The 25,120-nt window shown below is 43.6% G+C and overlaps 1 protein-coding gene across 2 annotated transcripts in view; it reads left to right on the forward strand.

The window, feature by feature from the left end:
* Window positions 1-533: 533 nt before the first annotated feature.
* LOC149282140 (receptor-type tyrosine-protein phosphatase F-like) overlaps window positions 534-25,120 on the forward strand; it is an 82,351-nt gene continuing 57,764 nt past the window's right edge. The window contains exons 1-2 of one of the 2 annotated variants that reach the window (XM_089498568.1): window positions 534-671; window positions 1,262-1,403. In XM_089498568.1, the coding sequence (XP_089354694.1) occupies window positions 633-671; window positions 1,262-1,403 (181 nt within the window). In that variant the 5' untranslated portion in view covers window positions 534-632. The remainder of the gene's footprint in view (window positions 672-1,261; window positions 1,404-25,120) is intronic. The other variant, XM_089498569.1, reaches the window with a different exon arrangement.

Below are 25,120 nucleotides of genomic sequence, written 5' to 3' on the forward strand. Positions count from 1 at the left end.
GCAGCTTGACAGATTTCCATTGATAGCGTTCCGGGGTTATTGACTGACAGACACCTGCCGTCTGGTCATGTAAAATCCATTAGCGGTGCCTGCGTCACGTGTGCTTTGTATGTCACACGCCGGGGGTAACGCTTAGGAACCCGGCGCTCTCCCGTGCTGCTGTATCACGGCCCCCCGTCCACACGGTCCGCATTATCCGCGGGGGGTTCGCTTGATGTCAGCTCTTCTTCTGTTGCTGTGACCTTTTCAGCCGCATCGATTGCTTCGCATTTAAATATTGTCTTTTCTTCTTCTTCTTCTTCTTTTTTATCGTTGCTATAGTTATTTCCAAAGTAAACAGAATTTCAGAGCATTTATATATTTATTCCCATCGAAGGCGTCTTATGGAGAATTAATTGATATTGAATTAAATGTGTTTGTTAATTTCTGGCTGCTTTGTCTCCCCCCATGGCGGTTTAACCCCTTAACGTGTATTTTCCGTGCCCGTTCTCTTTCTGATCGGCTGTTTTTCTTGTTGTTCCGCAGGTGAGCCGGTTTTTGTCAGGAAGCCCGATGACCAGATCGGAATATCCGGCGGCGTGGCCTCGTTCGTGTGCCAGGCCACCGGCGACCCCAAGCCACGGATCACCTGGATGAAGAAGGGGAAGAAAGTCAGCTCCCAGCGCTTTGAGGTAATAGCGCGTTGGGAAGAGGTGGAAGACGCGTCTTCTGTCAGCGGCCCCGATGGGATACTAATGAGAGGTGCTCTGATGTGGCGGAACGGCTAGGGGCCAGACACGCATCTCACCTGCCATAATAGCCTGGAACAGCCAGCCGCTCCACGGGCCTGTTCCATGGACATTTCCATTCTCAGCCATGTGTTCGCCACACGGAGGTTACTCCGATCCCTCTCTATGAAGCGCTCGCAGTCACTGAACCGCGGATAATCAGTGTAATGTGATACATTAAGGCAAATTAAGAGGTGTTCTCAGCCATTGAGACAATCAGAAGGATAGCATCAGCCGAATTTCAATAGAACTCTATGTATCAACTGCTTATAGGACGAGGTTTAAAGGGCAAAAAAATGTTCTTATGAGAATTCCCTTATTGTCTGTCTGGAGGCTGGCGTCTCTGTCCGTCGGGATGGTGCTTCTGTCTGTCTGTCCGTCTGTCGCCTCGTTCCGCGTGACAGGAGGCTGCAGTTGCTACACTGTTGCTGCAGCGCAGAACCTATGGATCAGGACGAGCACGGGGGACTGATGGGAATGTCTTTGTGTTTCAGGTTATCGAGTTCGATGACGGCTCGGGGTCGGTCCTGCGAATACAACCACTCCGTATTCACCGGGACGAAGCTATATACGAATGCACGGCCACCAACAGCATGGGGGAAATCAACAGCAATGCCAAGCTGACCGTGCTGGAAGGTAGGACACAGAACGCGTTGGTCACTTTGGAATTATTCATGCCAAGTTGAATGGAGGCACCTGTTTCAGTACTTAGTAACTCGGTCCTTCGTTAGACGTTATGTAGCTTGTACTCATAGCTCAGTAACAGTAACGGCGAACGGTGGTCCTGTGTAGCCATCTCTGCCACTGTATCTTCTCGATGAGAAGTTCCTGCTGTTTAGTTGATGACGTGCAGCCGAATGCTATCCAAACTGGGAAGCCTTTCCTAGAGCTGTGCTGATAAGGTTCAGTATGTACATAATTAGAGATAATCACGGTAATGGCCGCCGGTGACACTGTTGCTTAATAAATGTTGCATGATGTTCATATCCTGCGAGCAAAGGAAGAGACATTTTCGGTGAGGATTATACGTGTTTTTCCTGCATATCTGCAAACGCAGACTGTTAGTAGAGGAAAGCATCTCTATATCTGGCAACAAGAAGACATAAAGCCGGATTGCAAATGTACTGAAACTCAACACAGGACCGCACTCACAAACCCCCTGTGTCACCTTAAGTCGGAAGATGGAAGAACCAACATCTTCAGCTTGGGTAGAACGTGGCGGAAAAGGCTTTAGAACACAGAGTAACTTCTATTTGTACAGGAAAAATGATTGTAAAATGTGTCACTTGCAGACTGTTACCTTTGTCACTAGCTTATCACTAACGCCAGCATGGAAAATTGCCTGTAATTAATACTGTAGAGGGTTTATCCTAAGAAACTAGGTCTCTGTAAGTGAATACACTGTAACGAGTTTATCGGAAGTGGCGTCGCATCAGTTGAGGTCTAGAGGCTGCTCCGGCATACGTATAATTAATGGCTTTTAATGGGTCGTTAGCCAGTGAATAAAACATTCTTGTGTTTCATCCCAAAGTCACCGCCGGAGAAGTTGCTCTGCGCTCTATGCTATTACTCCGGTTGTCGGAGAGAGAATTAGATTCACCCTGAACTTTCCCCCAACCAACTCTCAGGCGGACTCGGGAAAAAGCTCACTTTGTGCAGTATTGCCCCCCGGGGACTGCGTTTTATTGGAGGCAGCGTTTTCAAGACTTGGCCGTGATCTACCTTTTTGAGAGGTCACGAAAACAGCAGGTTTCTCTCTCCTGTAATTACTCTCCTGTACCCCAGGACAGCGTCCTATCGAGTGGGCTTTGTCCTTGGGATCCCTGGGTCCTGTCAAACATGACAAATCACCCCTAGCTTCCGGGACCACCGGAGGGATTGGAGATGCTGACCTCAGACGTTCTTATTTCTCAGATTGCCTCCTGCTATCATATTACGATGAAATGCGGGGGGCTACGTGCCTTCTGCTACCACCAGCCCTCAAGCCCATAACATACACCTTCTAGTTTGATATCAGGTTACATCTAATATGCAAATATATATGAATTCCCTGGTTTTTTTTTATCATTTTGGAGATTTTGTGTTTTCTGCAGGGCTCGGAAGCCTTGGGACCAACAAAAGGTCCTTGGGTCCTGCTTAGGCCTTACAAACCCTCTCATGATCAACCCCACATCCTTTACCCTAGGCAACAGAGAATATTTAGGCAGCAAGGGGTTAATATAATGCCGTGTTCTGTGCCGATACCAGAACCGCTGGCAGGCGGACAGGTTCTAGACCTCTGTGACAGGGAATTTATTGTTGTGCATTTGTTTATTTATGTTGCCATTAAAGAGATAATTATGTCTCCTTGCTTTGCAAGCAGAGTATTCCGTTGGACAGTCGCTGGAACAGACTTGAGGACGCCTTATGGAGTCTGCTGGTCTGTTTGGATCCAGTAACCATTCTCAGTAAAAGGATTTGTTTGTGGCTACACGGTAATAGCTCGGTGATGTGTCCAAAGCCGACGTGTATTCGCGGGTGAAGGGGCTGCTATCATGCAGCCAAAAGTTAGATGATAAGATGAAGCCTCACGACTCGTTTACAGCCGGGTAAATGTCTTCATTAAAGGCGGCGGGAGTTCCATAACCTGAACTAACTTGCCTGTTACTTAATGTATAAAAAAGAGCTTGCACTTCGCATGCGATGCTCTCTCTGATACAGTAGCAAGTTCTTCATCCAGCGTTGATTTGCAAGAAGAATTATATAATTTCACTTCTTGGCACATCCTCCAGACAGTAATGTCCTTAAACCCTCGCCTGTCCCTGCGAGGAACCACCTCAAGGACCTGGCAGGACCCTCCTGAACGTCTCATGTTTATAGAGCACCAGCCGATTCTATCAAAATACAAACGTAACGATAAGATGGACGCGTTAAGACATACTGGTACAGAAGGAGAAGAGGGCCGTATTGTGAGCTTGTGAGCTTACAATCTATTATCAGTCTACGTGTCTCCTATAAGACATTGGTCACATTATATATGCGTGGTAGAGATGGGAACGAGATAACGTTCTCGAACGTATCTGCACCACTAATGCCGCATGATATGATAATTCTCAGCTGGAATGGTGTCTTTCAGTTTTATAAAGCATGAGTTGGTTAATCCCGGCTCTGGTCAGTGACAGAGACCTCACTGCGGGGTTCAGAAAGCCCCTTGGACCTCGCTCCTCTGATGTTCATCAGAGCCTGATTCTCTTTCAAGTGAGCTCTGATTACTCTTTTATTTCATATTAGTCGGCAGGGAGCAGGGACTTCAGCCGGCTGGCTCCCCATGGGGTCACCGCAAGATCCGCTACTCGCCAGAACAGTAATAACGCCGGTCGTATCCCGAGCTCCCTCTCCGTCGGCTCTCCTACCTCCTCAATCCGCCGCGTAGACAAAGCATGTATACTCATTTTGAGTAATTGAAAATTACTTCTCTTGTTGATGCAAAGAAAGAGGTAGAGGGCAGAAGATGCAGGAGCACCTCAATTTGTTTTTTCCTCTTCTGCTGGGCGGCCGATGAGCTGAATAATGCATGAGCCATTTCGAGCACTTTCTGTCTTTTTCAATTATGACCCGAAGCAGTAAAGAAACAGACTCCGTTTTGCATGTCTGGCAGGAGAGCGGGGCGGGGGCAACCGGCATGAAGGGAAGGGTTAGAATGAAAAAGTGACACAAATTCCCCAGGTAAGCCTCGGAGCTGCGTTACGGACACCGCGGCACAGGGAGAAGCGAGTTATTGAGTCGTCTGATGATGAGATGCACAGAACCGAAGTCACATATCTCGGAGTGGGTTTCGGTGAAAGGATGCGGTGTTAGAATATGAGGTGTAGCTCATAGCGTCCTCCCGCTGGGACGCATTATAACTTTCAGATATCTGAATCAAAGACTCTCACCGTAATCCGACATTTGCCTTGTGCTTCCGGGCTACGCCGTCTGTGAATTTCTCCTACAAGCGGGAGGCAGTTCATAAAGCTTAACCCATTGACAAGCGGCCCGCTCTTTATTCAGACCCCACTTTTTACGATGCCCGAATTGGCGTTCTACCTATCACTAATAGCATATATTCCAAACGCTCGACCACCGAGGCAGCCGCAATACACCGCACGATGTCAGCGGGTGCTAACGTCATAAGGCAGCAGATCCAACCGGCAGTAACAGAGAAGCTTGTAAGAACGTGCTGCACTCACACTAGGCTAAAGGAAGAATACTCGGGATCCAATAAAGCTAGTTCATGACGATATATTAATCTCAAGTAACATCGCAAGTAGGAAAAGTTGCGGAGCCGCTCGACGCGTTTCGCACGTAAAGTACTTAGTCGTAAGCTATCATACCTATGACAAAAGGTTCTGGCTGCACATCTGGAATTATGATGCTTTTTGGTTACAATGTAATCAGATGGTAAGTTGAGGGACCCTTGAACTTGCCCCTGCTCGTTTCTCCCGCTGTAAAGACTCAGACCTTAATCAGTCGCTGGTCTCGTCTTAGATTCAGGAGCCGTATGTCTATCCCGCGCATGTTTAACCCCAGTCCGATGCCATCTCTGGTAGCGTAAAATTATTTCCTTTAGCGACATAGTGACAAACATTGGACTTTTTTTGTAGTCTTTTGTTACTTTCTGTATATTTTGCTAGATAAGAATTCATTACCAAACAATAACTTTGCCCCCAAAATAACTTTTTAAACTATTTTCCACTGATCCACGTCATCCTGAATCCCCTATAATTTGCCTTTTGAGAGATATGAATACTTTACAGATTAATGTATAATTACTTTTTTTTGCTAATACCCTCTACTCCCCCCCCCCCCCGAAGTTCCTTCTTCGTTACGTTGGCGTTGGACGAGGAACTTTATTGTCTCTGAATCCATATTATTTCTTTGGAATATTATTATAATGATGTCCTTGGAGTCCCATTCAGTGTTCAGAATTATATTTATTGCATGTTAAGGAGCTCGACGAAATCCAGGCGAATCTAAATTAGAACAGAGCAGAATATGACAGCTGAAATCTTTTCATAAAATCTCTCTAATTAATTCCTTGTTGTCGTTCCATATTTTATTCCCATCCCCGGTCATCTGACGAAGGTAATGATCCTCTGAAGGGGTTTAGCCCGGCGTACATCACATTCTAACGGGTCTCTTCACTAAACTCGAAATTTTGCTGAGGTCACAGCTTAGTCTGAAATAATCAGGGAAAAATCATAAAAGTCTAAATCCTTCATGTTCAAGTTCTGGGGGATCCAAATCCCCCGTGTTTACACATTAAAATAAGCAGTATATAAATAAATTTATAAATATATTTATATATATATTATTTATTTATATTTTTTTATATTTAAACTATATATAAATTTATATTTATTTATATTTATATTTTTTATTTTATTTATATTTTTATTTTAAATGTATTTTATATTTATATATACATATAGTCAACAACCGAGACACAACTCTCGCGCAAACTCTCTAAAGAGTAGACCTGTGCATGTGGACCATTCGTTTTCAGACAAGAAATTTTTTTTCCTGCCCTTTTTTAAATTTTTTTTTTTTTCCTTGCTCCCTCTCAAAAAAAGCTAACCTCTACTTCTTCTGCTGGGAGGCCGCTCCACTTCTAGCACCCAATCTAGCACCCTAATATCTAATATCTAATGTTAAGTTATTGATCTGTGACCTTTTTGTTAATTTAAAGGGGGGTGTTTTGTGATAAGTTTTTTTCTATAAAGAGATAATTCTATCTCCATTTATGCGGAAAATCTGATTGAACGGCGGCTCAGCGTTGTCTCTCTATCTCTCCTATGACAGACTGACACTTTTGAATGTTGCCGTCAATGACATAACATTTGTCGGCATTAAATGTCATCCGTCATCAATGGTCCGCGTTGAGCCTTAACCTAATTTCCTCCATACAATGTCATTAGCTCGTCCCTCACACGCTGCCTCTTGAATATCTTATTAGCCGATTTTTTTTTTTTCTATTTTTTTTTTCTTCATTGGCTTCCTTTTGCCTAAAAATAATATGAACTAAACAGTGCCTGAAAGGCGAGTCCCCCCACCCCCCGGGGATCGCTCCCGTAAACCCATCACGATGATGAATCGGCCTCATTACGCTTTACCCTCGGCCTTCTTCATCTTAAGTAACATTTTATCCATTTACGATATTTTTGCGTCCATCGTGGCCCAGCGTCTGCTTGTTTTCTGGGCTCGGTAGAGAAAGGAGCAATGTCAGAATCCTCCGCCGGCTCCATAAATATCGCATCCTCCCGCTCCCCTTGATCTAAATTCCGAGTGTCTTCCTCAAAGAAACAGATTTGTCCGTGATAAACGTTTGGCGGATACAAATGACGGTCGCGGGGAGGTGGGCCTGCCATGTTCTCTGGCAGTATGTCCTTGCTCGGAGCTGGCGGTGGCTCGGATTCCGCTCCGTGTGTTACCTGCCTTAAAGTCACGCTTAGTTAGCGAGCTAAGGAGGGAGGAACTGGGGGGGGGGGGGGAGCCCACTGAGACACCTGACATCTTTTTACCGTCAAGAAGAATAATAGGAGGACGGGGACTTATTAGAGAATTAGAGGACCTTCGATTAGCGGAAAGGAAAGGCGGTTAATGGAAGCAGATGGCAAGAAGGGATCCCTCAGGTGCGCTGCAGTCATCCGAACGCTCCGATTCAGCGGCGTCTTGGGTCCCATAGCCTCGGAGACTTATTATTCCTCTCCTAGACACGGGACGCGAGTCGTTGGGCATACCCGGCAAGGTTCCATATCCTGAAAGGGCCTTTCGCTACTTCCAATAAACAATTCCGCTTCTCACATTTTGATTAAAGGTGCTGTCCCACCCACTGAATGTAACTTTTTTTTTTGTGTTAACGCGCTTTGCCAATTGCCAAAGTACCACTCGAATGTTGTTCCTTGAGTAAAAATACAAGAATTACTCAGTAATGACTAATAACATCTGGCGTCCGACAATTGCATACCCCACAAGTCTCCTGTTTTTCGCCGGGGCAGTCATGATTTTCAGCAGCTGTCCCCGCAAGCTGCTGTACCGTCCTGCTTTCGCAGAGTATCTGGTCAGCATTGACCTCCTTTGCAGCTCCTACATGGCCTCCTCACAATGATCTGAAGCAGGTCACTCTTTGGGCATGGTGGGCAGAGGGTCCAGTCCTGACCCCGCTTGCCCCGCGTGTCTTGATCTGGGGACTGTTACTGAATCGGTAAACTGCGTAGGATCCCTCTGTATCTGAATATAGGGTTGCATGTTCAGTGTGGGATACATTGTATTCCTCTCACAAAACATTCCTTTTTTACGCAGCCCATTCGTATTTGACTTAAGCCAATCAGAAAGAAGGGAATCTTCACCTTGGAAGCAGATTCCGTAACAGACCTGACTGTACCTCAATATAAAGTCATTTGTCGCAGCTAATTAAAAAAAAAAAAAATGGAGAATGGAGGAGAAATGGCGACTTTTTCATTAACGAGTTGATAATTACACCGAGCTTCAGCGAGCTGCCGGCGGCGTGAAGATAATAGACTTTGGGGTATGGAGCGCACCCATCGCCAACGGCTGTCATGTCTTAGAAACCTTTAGTGAAGTTCTTAGTGAAAGTGACATGGGGGGTATACATTTATTAACCCCTGTCTTGTCTTGAAATGTACCCTCTCTTGAGTCCAGCACCAGTTACAAGCCTTTTTAGATGTTTCAAAGGAGGAGATATGTCGGGACAAAAGTCCATTGCCTAAAATCAGAGGCTTAGATGTAAGAGAGTTTTACTTTGCTGAGAAGGTGGTAGATAAGTGGAACAGCTTTCTGGCGGAAGTGATAGAGGTTAATAAATTGGCTATTCTTCATATAAGACAAGACCAAGGACCATGTAAGGTTTTAGGTCATAAAAACAGGTAAAAATATGATCAAAATGAGCCAAATGGATCGTGTGTGCTCCTTGGTTCCATGGGGGGAGATCTGGACAATGCCACGCCACCGGTTGTATGTATATCTTCCTCCCGCCGCTTCTGTATATAAGATTCCAAAATCAACAGAGAATCACTAACAACGGGCCAGATGGGAAATAATGACAAATGATTAAAACTCTAAAAAAGATACATGCAGTATAAAACCATATACACACCTGTTTATATATATATATACGGTATATATATACGGTGTATATATATATATATATAATATTTAGGTGACCGCATCCTTTAAAGCAGAAAAGGGTTCCATTTCCAACCAAATCCATTTTCTCGAATACCTCATACTTCAAATTTTGTATGTTTTTTTTCTCCTTTTTTTCAATTCAATTCTCCATTTGCAGGGAAAAAAAAGCATTTCGAATAAGAAAAAAAAAAACTACTGTATTCAATTTATGACACTGCATTAAAAATTAATACTTTTTTATTCACAGCTTTTTGGTGGACGGTAAAAGAAAATACTGTCTGTCGCAGGAAGTAATTACTTTCCGCTCCGTCAACGCGACTTATTTGTTCTAGAGTAACAGTAACGGAGTTAAACTTACACCGATAAAGCGCTTCATCTAAATTCTTTACACACCCTTCGGTTCAGAAGGTAATTTTCGTTTAAACTCGGATATTGACACAAATGGCAGTGGATTAACACGGCCGGTCCTTAGCATGTTTCGGTCTAAATAAATTATACAAAGTAATAACGAGGCATTGTCTGTATTCCTAGTAACATTGGCCAAAATCAACAGTTTGTACGTAATGTAACACCACCAAAGATTAATATATATATATATATATAAAAAGATACAAAGTCTTCATTTTTTCTTATTTACAGTCTTTTTTTTCTTGATTATTCAGATTTTATTAAATTACTGAACCACCTCTACCGGAAGGTTATTCAATGCGCTCACGCGTCTTTATAATTGTCATTGTTCCTGCCAAGGTTTGAACTCCGGCCAGAACCTGATCATTCTAATGCAGACCCGCGTGAACCTTTAAGCCACGTCTGTACGCGACGCGCATGTTTTCACCGGATGATTGAGACGCGGTCCGGTTCCTGCCTCTCCCGCGTCTTTTTTTACCCCGGCGTGTAAGAGCGTTAAACGGGCGAACATTAATAGTCAGATCTAACTGGAGACAGAAGTTTTTCTGATAAATATGTCTGCCTGCCCGCCGCGGCACGAGTCGCGGGGTGTGATTTGGAGAGTTTATTTAAACGCCGGCGCGCTGGCCTGGAAGCCTCGTCATCCGTGGCCCTTCCATCACGTTTATGGAGCTCAGTGTTCCGCTCAGACTTGTATTTCTTCTCTTCTTGAACGTGACGAGGGAGGAAGAAATGCTCGTATTTAACGCATCACCGTTCCACTCGCCTTTGATTTATCGCCTCTCGGCTTCCAGGCACGTCCGTCTGGCCCCCACTACCTCCATCGGCTTCACCGTTACCCCCGGCTGCCTTCGAATGGCACAGACGTGCCGCCTCGCGATGGTTCCGGAGCCGGCTATAAAACCGAGGTTCTTCTTTTGTCCTGTTTGACCTTCCATAACTTTTTTTGTCTTTTTTTTTTACATTTTGCTGCTGCTTTTGACTACGGCAAGTCTACGGCAAACTCGCTCGTCCTTTTGGCTGCAATAAATGAATGCCCGCACCCTTACTTACACAAATGTTTTGTACATAAACTCTGATGGTCGCATCAATCTCCGAGGTGGCGCGTTTGTGAACTTTTGATGGTCGATTTTCTTGGGAAATTATGCGATTTCAGATTCATGAGCTTTTCCCGTGGAATAATAAGTAGTCGTAAAGGGACTGTCTTAGGATATGGCGCCTGCCTTTGCAATGACAAATACGAAGAGAGATATAGGCATCTATATATAGATATATAGATATATACACCAATATTAATAATAATGAATAATATATATATTGATATTTATATATATACACGCCTGTATTAATAATAATAATAATAATAATAATAATAATAATATAAATAGATATATATATATATAATCATAATAATATATATATATATAATAATTAATCATAATAATAAAAATATAGATATATACACCCATATTAATAATATTTAATAATAATATATATAGAGATATATAGCTCTATATACACCGTATTAATAACAATTAATAATAATATAGATAGATAAGGATATATATACACCCATTTTGATAACAATTAATATATATATATATATAGATAGATACAATTGTATTAATAATAATAATATATAGATATATAGATTAATAAATAGAAGGCCCATATATTATACGTGTACATATTAACTCCTTGCATACACTGCTAAAAATGTGTTCAGATCTCATAAGAAAACTTGGGTTTCAAAGAGGAATGTGTCTTCTGGATCGATTTCCTTTATTCGTCTCTGTGGAAAAAGTTATGTTACACCAGAGTTTGTGATTTCTGTAATTATTTACTGCCATGTGCACTGTATGTTTTCTCGGAGATTTCGCACACATCCGCACTTACCAAGTGCCATTTGGGAGAAATGCGTTAGATCACCAACGCGGTGCAGATGCGAGGAAGGGTCTCCTACATCAGAGTTTGTGTTGGGCAGCATTTTGTGATCCGCCGCCGTGCCTGTCCTCTGACAGATTGGTTTTAAACCAGTGATCCAGGTGTTGCTGTAGAAATCACGGCCCGTCTGATGCAGAAGACAAGCTCCCAATAAGTCCAATATTGGCTGATGAAGAAATGGCATCAGACGGATGAGCCGCCTTTGCTTACGCCCGTTTAGCCGCGCCAAGGCTGACACAACCTTTTTTTCCCCTTCACATCCACTGTTATTGCTTCTTTTCTGGCCGTCTGAATCCTCTCTGATGGTCTGGTGCCCAAGTCTTGTTAGCAGATGGCGACCAGTGTGATAGAAAGCGTTGGATTTTGATTGAAGACGGCGCGCCCGCACTCGGTTCCCTCCATCGCAGCCTCCCGCCTTTCTCTCCGTGCCGATTCTTCTTCTTGGGTTGCTGGGAGAATAATTACCGCTTTGCGTATCTGCCTCTTTGAAATGTATCTGTTGTGATTAATTATGGTTGGATTCCATCGGTATACAGGACATTATGTGACCATTTGTAGCAATTTGCCATTATCTGTAAAATGTCAGCTCTGTTTTTCCCCACCTCAGCTCTCAACGTTCTCCTTGTCAGATCATTGATACAGTTCTTCAATAATACATTATCATAACTACTTGAAAGTAGATATTTGCTGGAAAAAAACACATTTAATTAAGAAGTTTAGAGGTTTTTTTTGTTAAAACTTCATGAACAGAAAACAGAGAACAAACATTCTGAATCATTTAGCGATCAGGGACCACTTTTAGAAGACTTTGGACACCGAGGACCTTCTCCCCACTCGGTGCCAACTGCAGTCATCAACACATACAATACATACGTGTAATAATACATTTAATACAGAATATCCTTCTAGGTCGTAAACTCGTCTTCTAGATCGTAAGCTCCTTTGAGCAGGGCCCTCCTCACCTGTTGTTTCCGTAAGTAATTTGTTATGTTACAAACTTCTCGTTATGTCCTGTCTACCCATTGTACAGCGCTACGGTTAATGATGGCGCTATATAAAACCATAAATAATAACTATCATGTTCCCACTCGCTATATGATGGACACACACAGTTTTTTTAAGGACAAAATCCTCTTTTTCACACATTTTGCATAATTTTGAAGGCCATGTTTAGGTTTGTGGGGAGCACGACTACCGTAGAGATGTACTCTGAGTATAACTGGCCCATACTATCCAAGGAGTACTTGAGTTCCTGCTCAAATATTGGATTAACACGGGCATAAAAGTCAGTTTTGGTGCATCATAAACATTCGTGTTTTGTTTTATTGCGTCTTATACCTAAAGCAACAGCGATAAAACAACAAATTGTCCAGGCATGAATAATTGAGCATGCGCAACCTCCGTGGGAGTTCATCCTGCTTCCGGCCAGGACTGTGCTTGCATCAGAGCCCCACGGGGAAGGCATTAGAACGGAAGGGAGCGCAGAGAGGACGCTGAGCGAGCCAGACTGAACCCACACCCAAACAACGGTCTCCAGTGACAATGATCACACATCGCTAGAGCGTGTGCTCATCTCACACGTGTGAACTCGAGAGAACCCAGATGCACGGCCTTTCATTCTGCGTAGGCTTTGCATAGGTTTACATCGTGCACCGATCGTGCCAGCAAATGTTTACAACCGGAGAAAAGACGGAACCTGCAGCATGGCTCGTGCCAAGAGATTTATATTCATATCTTGTAGGGCTGGACAGATCCCAGGAGCCAACTAGCAGCGCCGGCATTGTATATGTTTTGTGCCGTTGTATTGCTCTGTCTATGCTACCATAGAGTTGACCTCTAAAATTATCTGCTTGGCTCCTAAGTTCAGCACAGATTTACCCAACCCCGATATCCTTCCTTGTTCTGCCCCTTTATGGCCTGAGATATCAGTTTCTCTGTACTTGCGGATGGTGCCCTAATTTAACAGTCTGTCTGTAGCCTTAGAGAGCTTCAATCGACCCATGCTAGGTCACAAACATCTTCTAGAAGTAACCAGAACCATGGGCAATGCAAACATCTCCTAGATGGACCTTGATGACCTAAAAACTGTAGAAAGTCTCTTGTATCCAGAAAACAACGAAAGCCGTATTTACTCTTCATTTTATACTTTTTTAATAAAATAAGTGTCTTGACATTTTAAGATATAAAATGTCTTTTTCCTTGAAGTATGTCCCGTTTGGCCAAACATCGTCAAACCCTAGTCTTTTTACCACATTTCCAGCTGGAGGGACTACGTTAATGCATTCTACATGGCCATTTGGCGCATGGAACTCTAAGTAAACCTTTCTGTTTCTATAATGAGGAAGAATTCTGGATTTGCTTGTATTTAAGTCCGTGATACGTTTGGTTTGGCAAACAAACGCGGAATGAAACTCTCATTTAGAGCCTCAGGAAGAAGTGAAATGAAAAACCTAACACATAGAGAGATGAGGTTGCTGTGTTTTCCCTGTCAGTCTCGTTCTGTAACCTTGGCGTAATCGAGCCGGCGTCTGCTCTTCACAGCCTCGCTTGTCCTCATTTGCTCCCAATCGTTGTGAAAAAGAGAAAAAAAAAACAAAAGCCAACACAAAAGGGCCGTCTTTTATGATCTTATGTTTATTTCCCACCTGATAGGGAGGAGCGTATAGAAAGCGGAGCGGCGCCGGCGGATCGCGGCTGTTATTCTGCGTGACGCACTCGATTGTGTGGTTTGCCTTCGAATTAAATGTATCAAGTGTCTTGTTTCCCAAGAATCTCTTGGGTTACGTCGAGGCAGAAATTAATTGTGTGTTTCAAAATAATGATTCCCAGAGGTCGGAGTGGAAGTGACAGAATATTACTTATGAGGCTGATTACTTGGAAGAAAAATATGGAATTTATTTACATATAACTTGGGTGATTAAAATGCTCCCCCGTGGTTTGGTTGTGAGTGTTAGAGTATCTTGTTGATGTGTCTGGAGTGGAGTCAAACAATGTGTATCCGACGGACTGGGAAGCAGCGTTCCCTCTGAGCTGCGCAGCGCATGCAGCGTTCCCTCTGAGCTGCGCAGCCCATGCAGCGTTCCCTCTGAGCTGCGCACCGCATGCAGCGTTCCCTCTGAGCTGCGCAGCGCATGCAGCGTTCCCTCTGAGCTGCGCAGCGCATGCAGCGTTCCCTCTGAGCTGCGCAGCCCATGCAGCGTTCCCTCTGAGCTGCGCAGCCCATGCAGCGTTCCCTCTGAGCTGCGCAGCCCATGCAGCGTTCCCTCTGAGCTGCGCAGCGCATGCAGCGTTCCCTCTGAGCTGCGCAGCGCATGCAGCGTTCCCTCTGAGCTGCGCAGCGCATGCAGCGTTCCCTCTGAGCTGCGCAGCCCAAATTGGAAACAGTTAAATAAGGACAAAGACGAATTTCCCGCAGATAAGAACCGTTTTGACTGTCTAGTGTGCCCGTCTTTCCTGCTATAAAGACCAAAAAAAATTAGTCATTATTATCCTCTTAGATTCAGGAGCCATATGCTTTCCCCATGCATGTTTAAATCCCGTCACCATATTAGCCACTACCACTTCTGCTGGGAGGCTGTTCCATTTATCTACCACTTTCTCAGTAAAGCATAACCTTAGAGCTCTGCATAACCCCGAGCCCCCTGTCCTATGGCTCCGGTGCGTCCTCTAATTCTCAAACAGTCCATATTATTATTATTATTATTTGGCCCAGTCTCCGTTCGCTGTTATTTGGGGCGCACGTGATGGGACCATTTTTTTTTTCTATCCGGAGTAGAATCGCTGGCAGGCGCGGGGTACAATGTCCTGCATGGGGGCCGTCGCCAGGTTATTTCCCGGCTTTATTGTTTTTGCAGGCGAGGGTTGAATGAAGCAGAAACTTCACAGCCACCCACAAGAACGCGAGCGTTCCAATACAAACCGGGCGTCATTATGTTTATAAAGCGGGAAGCGTCCCCGACGTGAGGATTCGGTGCGTCAACCAAATACAACACAACAAGAGGACGGGCGATACCGCCATTGTGCTCGGCAAAGTACAGCGCTATGGTCTATGATAGTGCTATGTAAATCAAAAAACATTAATAGTAAGATTACAACCAGGATTTAATTTGAAATATTTAGATATGTTACATATTACATGTGGACCAAAAAATTATTTTTTTAGCCCACGGCAGTACATGTATGTCACAGCGCCGTGTGTAGAGATACACGCACAGCCTATACTGTATGATGAACCTGTGCTGTAACGGGCAGGTAGTAGGAGGGAAGGGGTTAATTCGCAGCCAGAGCTTTTTCTGCCCCGCGTTCGAGGCGCTTCCACCCCGTGACTGCCGCTCCCGAGCTCAGCCTGTCGGCTCCTGTTTGTAAATACAGAGTCGGGTCGTAAAAACGCTGAAAAACGCGATTTTCTATAAAACATTAAAATTCCCTCGTTAAAGACGCCTCCCTCGGCAGAGAGCGAAGCGCCGTGATTTTATTGAAATGTTTTCGTTTCACCGAAAAAACATCTGCAGGATCTGCAAGAATTGGGAGGAAAATCAAACTGACATCATACCCCCCCCCCCCCGTTTTATTTTTTTTTGTTGTTTTTTTTCTCCCTAATCCCCATTCTCGCATTTCCCTCGCTGTCTTGCCCTGGCAGGCTTTAGTAATTATGTATCCTGTGTCTGTAAGCGCTGCGGTTAAGTATGTACGGCAGGTTTCCACGGAAACTACATGCTCCTCCGTTACCTGCGAGAAACGGAGAACCTCCAAGCTAACAAGAGAATCGTTTTTAGGGGCAAAATGTCGGTAAATATTGATAGCCACCAAATCATATACATATTTATAATATTTCTAGGACCCCATTTTGCCGGCCGAAGAGCACAGCTGCTAAAAAGGGGTTAATGAAGTGTTGAGTAAACGGTATTAATGCCAAGGGTTCTGACGGAGATCCAGCGTCCCACCAGATGTTCATTTTAGGCCTTTTTCGGATGTTACCGGCCACCGAGCGGATTTGGCCAATGGGAGCCATTAAAAAGTGGGGATAATAAATCAAATTAATTAAAATAGGAGATATAAAACCGGAATTACTTTGTAGAAAAGGATCGGGGGGGGGGGGGGGTTCCATGGTTCATGAGAAATGTGATATGTTGTAAATCTGCGTGGAGAAAAAAAAACAAAAAACAGCAAAAATATATATTTTTTTATATAGTTTTAATATTTTCATGTTTAAGCACCATAACATAGTTTTTTTTAGTCTATAGATCTTGACATTTTTGACAAGTTAAGAAAATAAATAATAAATACATAATAAAAAATACATAAAATGCACAATGCGTTAGTTCTGTATTGTAATTATTAAATATTAACCCCTGGCGCGCTGATGAAAATAATGACCTTTCTTGCATTAGCCGGTGTAAGGTCTCGGGGTGGGCGCTGTGTATATTGCGGGCGCGCGCCGCACGGGGGGGGGGTCACACTTAATAACGCCCCCGAGCTACTCAGCGCTGGATCTTAGCACAAAACCTTTGAGTCAGTTGTGCAGAAAACATTAAATTACCCAATAGGCATGTAATCGCTCTGCGCACAAGTTTAGAGGACTAATTAGTTTTCTTTTGGTGGTTGAGATGCGTGTGCAGCCTGCTGCTTTATGTCCACATTAATAAGAGCAAAAAAGGAAGATATTCTCTATAGTAACCAGACTTTAAATGCTAAATTAACTGCTTCATCCGGGGATTCGGCGAGCAAACGTTTAAATATTGAGGAATTTGCCGGAGAATTTTGTTTTCGCTCGTCCAGTCCTGTTGGAGGGAACATTTATCCGGCGGGGGGGGCAGTTTAAATGAGCTCGGGGTGGGCATACGGCTCCTGGATCTAAGACAAGACCACCATAAGGTTTGAGCAAATTAGGCAGACTAGACGGACCGAAGGAGTCTGATATTCCGGCAAATTCTATGTTCCTAAGTTTTAAGTTATGTTATCGGCCAAAAACTTTTCTATACTATACTATACAGATTTTAACCCTTTTATAGCCTTAGAAATGTTAATCCTAGTCCCAAAAATAATTCCTTCATTACGTAAAAGTCTGTCGTATTCACATTATTTGCTGGGAATACTTAATTGCCTCATGACACAAAGGCATGCGCTGGTAGGTGGTTACCATAGACACTAAAAAAGCCTTGTAAGATCCTCTGTTGTTTTTACGCGATTAAGTGACAGATCTGCTAACATATTGGAGGCTACAAGTAATGTTTTGTCCAAGTGGAACCGCACCTTTAATTAGTGGTCAGCCATAACATAAGAATTTCCGTTTTATGAGGGTATGTTCATAAAAATAATCAATCATGGGGCAAAATGCTGAAACTGGAGAGCTTTCCAGACCTGCTTTATAAATACGTCCTGCGGTCTCCAATGTATCCTAAAAACGTGTCTTCCAAAGTAACGTTGTTACCGATAACCAGAGCGGCGGGAAAATTCTTGGAGGACGTGAAAACAATGAGATATGGCAGCTCGGTAGAAGGTCAGCAGCCCGTGCACCTAGAACCCTTCCGGAGTGAGATTTGTAGCTCAGACAGAAGTTCTCCCGAAACCTTCACCTCGTTAATAAAGAGAGATGAAAATTGTTTCATCTCTGACCTTTTAACGAACGCCCCAGCCCTGGGTTTATATGGCAGCGAGACGCGGCCCGAGCTGATATCAGTTCTCATGCCGCTGCGGATCCAGGCGGTGCTCGTGTGTTTGATGAAGGAAAGGGCATGTTTGCTTAACGCTGTTCTCTGTGACGATGGTGTGGGGGGGGCATAGTTTTTTTTTTTCTTTTACTCGCTTACCTTGGACCTTATTGTGAGAGCCCAGGAACCCATCAATAAATAAATGTACATTACCAAAAGTTTAGTTCTTTTAGGTTTATCTACAGCAGGGAGAGTATCCGTTATTCCAGAGACCCTGCTTTGTCACAAGTAGCACCGGGGGTCTCGCTGCATTCCCAAAGCTTTAAGCACGATAGGTGCGGGCGCTCCCCGCACGCTCTAAACATCTCACACACACACGTTATACATCAGAGGTGTCTCTTTCTCACAACTGTCTACCAGACCTTGTTATACCCTCCAAGGCCGCTTACCCGCTCTTACCCCAGAGAAGCCCCCGGTGACTTTTTATGTAATATTCACCCAATAGTGATGGATTTTTATGACATTTGGAACAGAAATAAGTTTTTATTCACAAAATGTTATTTTTTTAAACCCATTTCCTGCTGTTTCTATACACATTATCGGGGCCTGCGATCCCCTCATACCCAGCAGAACATTCCGAGCTCCTAAAAAAAGAGGGGCATCAGGGGATAAAGTAAAACAGGGGTGTTTGGAACATATGTTTCCCTCTTCAATCCCTCTACCCATTCAAAGGTATTCTTGCCTTTCTTTTATCCGGTTGTATCACTAAAAATAAACCTGCTGGACATAATAAAGTCACACCTGATTTCAGGGGCTTTTTTCCAGCACATTAACTCACTATATGAAGCTTGTCTTCATGGAGAATGTCCATTATGTATTTTACAATGGCCCAAAAAGAATAGAGATTCTGACTTTTATCTCTTTTTTTGCATATCACCCCGTTGGAGAGTCTGTTGCAGCGATGGGTACGGTAAATGTGTTCTGAACCCTTCTTTTATCCTTTGGATTTCAGTCCTTTGGACGGGTCTCTCGTAACGTTTCAGCCACCTTTCCGCATTTCTTTTCAGCTCCTGCGGAAATATAGTACAATGTATCCGACCGCCCTCCACGTGGATGAGAGACCTCTGGAATTGTATCACATCTCCAAAGCCATTTTATTGCGCGCCAATGGAGTTTTTCAACGTTTGCTGCTTTGTGAAGAATGTCGGGATCGGCATATAGTATTTTGATGGAAGCGCGAAACGCGTTTCAACCAAAGGCTCCGTTTTTTGCGGATCATTAGGGATACTTAGTGCAATAATTAAGAATGGCCTCCAAGACAATATACAACAGCGCCACCTAGTGTTCAAGACAGTGGCCACAATGGGGTTCCTCGGTGCTAATTTTTTATCATTATTATTTATTGTTTTATATAGCACCATCAAATTCCGTAGCGCTGTACAATGGGTAGACTTACAGAACAACAGATGAGGAGGGCCCTGTATTTATATATATATATATATATTTATATATACGGTATATATGTATGTATGTGTGTGTGTGTGTGTGTGATTACTTTTTCTCTGTCAGTATTATCTACCAAATGAAATCCAGCTTTTTCGTGTTCCCTGGATGGGCAATTACTATGCCACACTTTTTTTTTAACGTAATGCACTTACAAATGTTAAGAGGAGTAAAAAAAAAATGAATTCATTTCGAGGTAACCTAATTACTTTCCGATCTTTAACATTTCATAGTACAGAATGTTCCACTTTAGCACAGATAATCACTCTTGTTCTGACCTCCTTTAACCGGGAAGGTTTTTTTGCGCGTGGCCAGCGATGGCATTATTACAGGGGATCATTAACGGTAATGAGAAGCCGACCAGACGAGCGCTCGCCGGTAACCCGTCCCGAAGAAGGCATTCACTCCTTTAACTCGAGAAGAGGACGGAAACGAATCCATTGACGCTCTTAATGCGGACAGTCAGGTGTGGAAAAGATGTGAACGTTGCCGGTGTCTAGATGATGGTTATAGGGCAGACTGAACATTTCTGGGTGATGCGAGGCGACCAGATTTCTCGTGGACTTACGTGGCTTTCGCTAAAAAAAGAGTGTTTTCACTGCTAAATGTCGCTGGCATTAGGGAGGAGGGTAGCCGTGCCCCTTAGTGAATAAAGCACTGTGTAAACATGCGCAAATTGGCCCTCCGCTGTATTAAGGAGAATTTGGCTCGGCCAAGAGCGAGCCTTCTTATAATGCTCACGATTAAAGCGGATTCGCGCATGTGGAGTCGCAGCCATTGTGGGCTCGCACGGCCGTAGTCGCTCTGTGTTTCTCTCTTTGAGGACGCAGGACAGAAGAAGACAACGTGTCTTCTTCCCGTGAGAACAAACCGTCAAGAATGTAAACAAAAAAAGTCATTGTGTTTTTGTATTTTATTTTTTTTTGGCGCATGTTCTCTTTGGCAGTTACAAGGTGAATCCTTGGAATTGATTGCCGCCGGCGGGGCGTATGTGACTCACAGGGATTCGTGTTAACAGAAAATTTTGATGTCTGTTAGCTTTTTTTATTTTATGGAATAATTTTCTAATTTTTTTTTTTTACATTTTTTTTTTTTTTTTTTTACGGTAAGGGTAAAAATGCAAGCTCAGCAGCCGAGTTCCGAGACGTTCCAAGAATTTTCTTTTATATTCATTTTCGGTGATATAAATATTTAATTTTCCCATAAAGTGTCTTGTCGGTGAAATGTTACCGGTGTTTGCTTTATTTCTCACTGAGCCGGTTAGGGACGTAAGAGGAGGTTTTGCCATTTTTATATACTTTTACTCTGCCGTCTGTACTTAAATATCATGGAGTATGGCGGAGAAGCGAAATGTTGGACGTTGCTGGATAGAATCTTCGATCAGCCATAGCCAAGAACGGACAATCGTAAAGCACAAAACTTTGTCTTATCACCATAGCAACCAATGAAACAGAACATTGAATTGATTGTTTTAATAGGAAACCACATTTCAAACTTTGCCCCCAAACTTCTTTTTTTAACCCCCTACTGTGTTGGTTAACGTTCAAATGTTGCAACCTGGTTAAAGTGTTGGCATTAGTTGCTATGGTGATAAGACCATCTTTCAAGCTTTGCACCAGCCAAATGCCTTGCCTATGCATGTTTAAATTCTCTCGCTGTATTAACCTCTACCACTTCTGCCGGGAGGCCGTTCCACATATCTTTCCCCCTCTTTCAGCGAAGTCCATCTCATTTTAGATTATTGACACATTCACAAAAGTGAAATGGCCTTTTTAAGAGAATTTTTCCTGTTTCTGCGTGCATTTTGGTGGCGACAGACCCTGTGCAGACATCATCTGTCCCTCGACCATCAAAAAAAAGAGCATTGTGTATGGCAAGACACCACAAGGCTATATTCATTGTGTGGTTTGGGCACTTTAATTATATCCACACCCATGCTCTGCAAGACGTATAATTACATAAATTAAAAGGGATCGGTGATTCTAAATAAAATTATACGTGGCTGGTAGAGAAGGATTAAAAATAAATCCCCGAATCACGCAAACCGGCAGACTGACTGCCCGACAAGACTAATATTCCAGAGTAGACCTTTGTTCTCCTGCCAACGTTCATGGAGCTCCATCTACGAGGCTCCATCTACCAGGCTCCATCTACGAGGCTCCATCTACGAGGCTCCATCTACGAGGCTCCATCTACGAGGCTCCCCTTCTGATGTCTGCAGAGACCGGACCAAGCGGAAGACGGCTGTGAGCGCAGTAGCGCATGGACAACTCTAAGGGGCAAAGGGCCGTAGCTTGATCTGGGAAGCAGGCTTATAGAATAATGTAATTACATGTAGCAGTAGAAAGATACACAAGGAGCCGGCAGATAGAGCCAGACACCGCAGCAGGGGAACGCGATCCAAATGGTTAAGAAAGTCTTCATGAGAATACTTCTGCTACTGCGCATGTTACAGCCATGTTCGTAGACCTTTTACTTATAGCACCTTTCATTTAAATTACAACACCCGTGTTTAATTTCCTTTTAGAACGTCAGAAGGTTTTGTGACACAACAGGGGGACATGGTCTACCAACCAACCCCTTGGCCATCTGCGTCTCTGTGTTTCTCACCTGCTTCCATACGACGTGTAGATAACCTTCCCACATATCACACAGTAACGTCTCCATCTTCCCTCTTCTATAAGAAGAATAATGCATGCTCTAAGATGCCGCTCAATGGTCTATGTAACAAAAAAAAGGATAAATGGTCTATGGAACAAAAAAATTAATAAAATAAATTAAAATAATTTGTCCTTAAAAGATAGCTTCTTCATAAATCTTGCGGAATTGTAACATATTTGGAGTACATCCTGCATCGCTACAAAAATAAACATTAACATATGTGGCTAATAAAATATGTGAAGTAAATACGACGCCACTTCCCATCTAATTCAGCTGGAAAGTTTCTGTCCTCATCAGATCATCTGGTGGAAAGGAAGATGGCGTTCTCTCTGGCAGAAGGAAGAGTTATGTAGCCAGTCAGTCAGTTAAAGAGTTAAACACAAATGGAAGCGATTTATTGGGTTTTCGCCCATGTGGGTCTGGGGGGGGGGGTTGTCTATAGAAATGAAAGCTCTAATATTAACGGTAACTTTGTGCCAAGGAAGCCACCGTGGCCACGTCTTAGAGGATCAGCATTCCGTGCCCCCCCCCCGGTATAAACAGAAGCTGAGCCCGTTCCTGCAGCGTTGGGAGAAACACAGCCTTCGTTCCCGCTGCCTAAATGCAGATCGCTGGACACTTTCCATGGAATCAGTCACAGCATTTATCTCTATTCCTCCCGCGTGTTAAGAGAAGTTCTAGGAAGACGAGGAGGAGCCGGCCGACCCCGTCGTAGGTTTCTGGAGATGCCTCCAACGTCTCGTTAAGGAACCGGCCTCTGCTTGGAAAACGAATCATTTCCACCAGGCACCCGAGCTCGTCTCGCTCTCCCCATCCCATCCCGGTCACCTAATCAGGTTTTGTTTTTCTAGGCTAGGAAATCGGAAGGTCACGGAGCTGTCCGTCTCCAGAGACGATCTCCTGGTCTCTCACAAGCCCGACAAAGCCCTTCCCCGTTGGCCATTAAGATGCGGAGGCACGTTTGTCCTATTTACGTGTTTTCGCTCGGACCACCTGCTACACCACATCCCCGTCGAGTGCCATCCTTCAGATGGCTCGGAGGTCCATCACATACCGATGGTCGAAAGGGAGGCCCGTTGGCGTAGGCCCAACGCTTTCCATCAACCTCCTCCCTTCCGCTGCCAGCGCAGCCATTAGATCCTCCTGAGATTTAGGGCTCGCGTTTGATTTATGCCGGTTATTTTCTTTGTCTGTGTTTACGCCGACAACCGGCACAACTTGATATAAAAGAGAGTGTTTATATATCAGCGCTACTCGCTGACAGACGTTCAGGAAAACGATTTATGGTGTAGTCTCTACAAGCAGCGGTCCTTAAACCTTATGAAATATGTCCCAGTTTCCCAAACCCGTGAACACCCTAACCCCCCCCCAGAGAGATTCTGATGCAAAGTTTTAAAAGTGTCTTATCACCATAGCAACGGATAGAAAGCTCCAATAAGACAGGGACATTCCACTGGTTACCGTGGCGAAAAGACCACTTTTTATAAACAATGCTCCAGAATAACTTTTTAAGTATTTATTTTGAGAAATTGTTTCAGAAACTTATGAAAACTGGAGATTTTTGGGGGGGAAATAGAAAACTTGGCGTAATTAAAGAGAGGATTATTTGTTTCGGCTTCCTGGTGATTCGCTCGCACAGATTATCTTTAATTTTGCTTTAATAAAAAATAGCGACTTCTTTGCTGATAATATATCGTTACTCCTAATTAAAAGCTGTATTTACGCGTTCTCTTTAAGTGCGCACTATGAGAAAAATATAGTAGATGCCTTAAAAAAAGGCTAAAATCTCTATTATTACATGCACGAAAATCCGTTTTTTTCAAACCACAGACTTCCAGTTACATAAAAACCATAGAAACATTAAAAATGAAGTTAGAGCGGCCCCATTCGGCCCCCATCTAGTCGCCTGTTTCTCCTGCTGTAAAGATCCAAACCTTAATTAGTCGTTGGTCTCGTCTTAGATTCAGGAGCCATATGTCTATCCCATGCATGTATTACCCTCTACCACTTCCACTGGGAGGCTGTTCCACTTATCTACCACATGTTATTATAATTTAATGAATCTCTCCCTAATGTTTTCATTGCACTGTATATAAAACATCAAAGAGACCCAAGGAGTAAATCATACGGTGCCTTCATGTGGGTTTCTGGAAGTGAATCACAAGAAGGGTGCGGATGTCTCCGCTGATTAGTGATTTCCTCACCCAGAAATACGCAGACAAATTGGGTCACCACCGCTTTTGTCACCTTTCTTCCTCTCGCTACCGCCCCATATATTCGTTATAGTTGGAATATTTGGCGGCTTGATCACGTAAATCTTTTATTACAAATTCAAAAATATTAAAAATATTTGCTTTAGTAGTTTCCTCTCTTTTAAAGGAAGTTTTTAGGGAGTTTTTGGTGCGTAATGAGAAAAAACGGTTACAAAGTGTGTACTCTATTTAAATATTTAAAGGCAGGTCATTTTTTTAAAGGGGGGTAATTATAATAATGGATCTGTGCATCTACCATTTAACTCTTCATACTAGGGGCATTTGGGGGGGGGGGGGTCGTCCATCTCGGCAGTCGCTTTTTGCACAAAAAAAAGGAATAAAAGCCGTTCCCTTTCTGTAAAGTGGCAAAGAAGTTTCAGTTGTGATAAAAAAGATATACTTTGTAGCAGAAGGGCTTGGAGAAGAGATTAGTGTATTAGCCGTAGCCCCCGGCGGGGAGTGAGATCATTTTTGGGGGGGTTTATTTCGGACGCGGTGACTCTGAGACGCACTCCTCGCTTCTGCCGCCAGTAATACATTCAGCGTTCACGTTTCTCGTTATGCTCAGATTAATGTACGTGCTCGTTACATGTCCGCCATGTTTAGGTGTTTTATGATGAGGATATAGAGGGTAATTAACAGCGTGTCTCATAAATGCCGGGAACGACTCGTTATGCCCTAACCGCGTGCTTAACATGGATAACTTTTACCCAAAAGACATTATTACGCTGCACAGACAATACTAACCAACCAAAGAACATTACCCCGC

Source organism: Sceloporus occidentalis, unplaced genomic scaffold (assembly GCF_023333645.1).
Source record: "Sceloporus occidentalis isolate IW3139 unplaced genomic scaffold, rSceOcc1.0.p SCAF_122, whole genome shotgun sequence".
NCBI lineage: Eukaryota > Metazoa > Chordata > Lepidosauria > Squamata > Phrynosomatidae > Sceloporus > Sceloporus occidentalis.